The following is a 3,200-nucleotide window of genomic DNA, read 5'->3' on the forward strand; positions in this document are numbered from 1 at the left end:
TGTCCTGGCCACACCTCCGCTCTCTAAGCCCCCCCCTCCCCTACCCCCCAACCCACTTTGATGCATTTTTCAAATTTCGCCTTGGGGCGGAGTTATCTTTTCACAGGGGGGTAAGATACACTTTAAGAAGTAATAAAAAATAGGCAAACATAGTGAATACACCTTCTGCTCTTTTCAGTAAAGTAAATATAAATACTGAGTAATTGTGAACCACACTCGGTTTCTTTGTTATAACTTCTCTTGTGYTGTGTATATCATATTGTTGCAAAAACAGTTTCAAGATTAACTTTTCCAAATAAAAAAAACGTTTTTAGAAAAAGGTTATTAAACAACATATTAAAATAGCAGTTTGTATTATCTAAAAATAATAATAAGTCATGTTGTCTGGACGGASTATTCTTTGTTGAAACATTTTGTCTCTTCTCCGAGAGACTTCTTCAGTCTGAGGAGCTCCAGGTTTGTAAGCAGTACCTTCACACTGCGGATCAACAAGTTTAATGGGGCCAAATGGAAACTGGTTGTTACTGTGCCAGAGGACCATCAGCCTAATGTCCGATCGTTAGAGCCCTGATGGKCACTTATTGTTCACAKAGGGCTGAGTCTTACTCACAATAACAGCGTTGTAAGAGGGGGACAACTGGACACCTCAGATCTTTGAGGTGAACCAGTCTTTGTTATTTAGAAAATAAACGTCTCAGCTTCTCAGAAACTCCAGCAAAGTCCAGAATGACGACTGGTCTAGGTTTRGGGGTGTTCCTTTTCAYCAGATGTCTGGCTGTTTGAGTTYCTTGTCTGCTTTAAGGAAAGCCMAGWTGGGATAACCACATTGCTCTAAAGCCCATCTCCTTCTCCCTGACTCCTACGGTTGTGGGGACACGGTCTGCTCTGTGCTACAGACTCAGGATCCAGGGAGAAGGAGAAATCTCACACAAGCCAAGCCCTCGAGCAATGTGGCCTTCATGACCAGTTGTCCCCCTCTTACAATGCTGTTAGTGCATGACTCAGCCCTCTGTGAACAGTAAGTGACCATCAGGGCACTAATGATCGGCCGTTAGGGTGTGTGAACAACAGTTTCAATCGTCACTGTTAAACATATGTACTAAAAGGTATTTTGACAACAAATATATATCAGCTGCAGCAGCATCATATGAATTCTGGCATTTTACACACAGTCCACCAGGATGYGCCAACACAAAAGTCAGAGACTTCACATGAGATTTGGGCCATCTTGTGGGGGAAAAACAGATTACTTCTTACTCACAAGCGCCCCCTCTGGTGGGGAAACTTTTTTTCAGGGATACAAACTTTTTCAGAACACTGGTAGACGGCAGCCATTACAGATGAACGTGTGTTTGTTGTTGTTCCAGGAGCAGCCCAGTCACACACTAATGTTATTAGTTCGTTATCATAAGGTGCAGGACTGCTCCCCCCCACTTTTTTTTCACATCATGTAGCCTGCCTGGATCTGTTATTGTCTCACTCTGAAGCAYGGGGGAGTGTCACAGGTGAGCTCGCTTCAACTGCTTTTTACAATGCGGTCTCATTTCCGGACTCAGTAATTTTGTGAATGAAGCTGATATTTCAGTTAAAATACATGAATAAAAATATTTATCCGAGTATAGTACTACCCCCCAAATTTATGGATGATTTAATGATTTTAATTTTACTTATTATACTTGAATAAATACGGTATATTATCTACTCAGCAGTCTTGTTGGACTTGTGTCTTACTTGTTCCTCTTTGGTGTACAGCTGGAAGCACTCATCCAGGGTACAGTTGTGCTGCTGAAGGTGCTGTTGCTGCTGGTTCCTCACGCTGTCTGCATCTTTTACCACCTCCTCCTGGATGCTGCCAAACAAACTGAACCAAACACAAGTCTATTGCTCCCCACTGAGTGATGAAATGTGCTTTATAGAAAGTTAGGATCAATGGGAGTGCATGTTTGTGTCTCCTTTCTGAGAGATTAGTGTTGGGCCTAAGAATTTAGCAAAACTTGACAGATAACAAAACACGGCACGTCCTGATTATGTCTCTCTCTGGTTGTTTGTGTGTTCCGCTGAAAGAGAATGYACAATGTTTACCAGTCTTTGGAGCTGTGCTCCCACTCAATGACAAGCTTCACGTGTCGTGGTCCACCCGGGCCACAGAACTTTAAAGCTCTGCAATACAACAAGAAAAATGAAAAACAATACATTTATGAGCAAATTCTTATTATCTTGAACTACTTAGTCCTGAGTCATATGTAAATCTAAAACTCTGAGTGTGAGAAAAGCCGACCCAGATGTGACAGAAGTTCATTTTGCTTTCATGTGGCAGTAAACAAAAACTTGAAATAAGTTTTATCTCGTGTTGTTCCAAACAACATCCGGAGTACAGAGAAGGACAATAAGTTTCTGAGGARCCGGATCTGATGTGGAGCCTCGCAGAGGGGAGGGTCTTTGTGTTTGCTTTATGTATTTCAGGGCTTATCCTCACGTCTTTGGTCTCTTTGTGGAAACTAATCAGGATTAATTTTCAACAATCAAACACCTTTAACGGATTATCAAGCTTTTATAAGAAGATGAAGGATAACGTCGGCAAATTTATTTTGCAGATTAGACTGACTGGACTTGCAGAATTAGCAGCATTCCATCCTGTGTAGATAAAAATTTTGCTCTCAGTGGTATATTTTCCTTTCAGCCTGCTGTCTCCTTATCTTTATGTACTAAGATACCATAAAACAGCACAGTCACAGCCTGCGTTCCCATGATTTGATTTATTTCTKGTGTCCCCTCAGTTTGCACAGAACTTAGAAAAAAGACCTTCTTCTACTCTGGTTCATCTTCCTGGAATAAACTGCAGCAAGAAYTAAAAGTGTCCAGTTTGAGGCTCCTGGTTATTGTGTTATTATTTGTTGTTATGTGTCTGGGTTACACGTCTCTCTTTTAGATTTTAAGGTCAGGGCTGGTGAGAAACTTTAGACTTTCTAATGCCTCTGGTGTGTGTTTTTCACACAATCACAGCTTCATGTTGACAGGAGCAGGATGGGGTGAGTAATAAGCGGAAGAATTGGTCAAAACAGTTTGTTGTTTTGTTTTCAAGGGCACAAAATGATAGTGGGGATACAGAAAAAAAGGCTGCTAAAACATAATGTCTTAAAAGCTCGACATCTTCTGTCAACACAAATGTTCTAAAAACCCAGCGCTGGAAACCCCCCCCC

General features: G+C 41.5%; 1 protein-coding gene across 1 annotated transcript in view; it reads right to left on the reverse strand.

The window, feature by feature from the left end:
* The window catches only part of usp43a (ubiquitin specific peptidase 43a), an 84,844-nt gene that overhangs the window by 18,867 nt on the left and 62,777 nt on the right, over nt 1–3,200 (reverse strand). The window contains exons 10-11 of the mRNA XM_014004977.1: nt 2,083–2,160; nt 1,732–1,861 (exon numbers count right to left, since the gene is read on the reverse strand). Of these exons, the coding sequence (XP_013860431.1) occupies nt 1,732–1,861; nt 2,083–2,160 (208 nt within the window). The remainder of the gene's footprint in view (nt 1–1,731; nt 1,862–2,082; nt 2,161–3,200) is intronic.

The sequence above is a fragment of the Austrofundulus limnaeus genome, unplaced genomic scaffold (assembly GCF_001266775.1).
Source record: "Austrofundulus limnaeus strain Quisiro unplaced genomic scaffold, Austrofundulus_limnaeus-1.0 Scaffold27, whole genome shotgun sequence".
Lineage (NCBI taxonomy): Eukaryota > Metazoa > Chordata > Actinopteri > Cyprinodontiformes > Rivulidae > Austrofundulus > Austrofundulus limnaeus.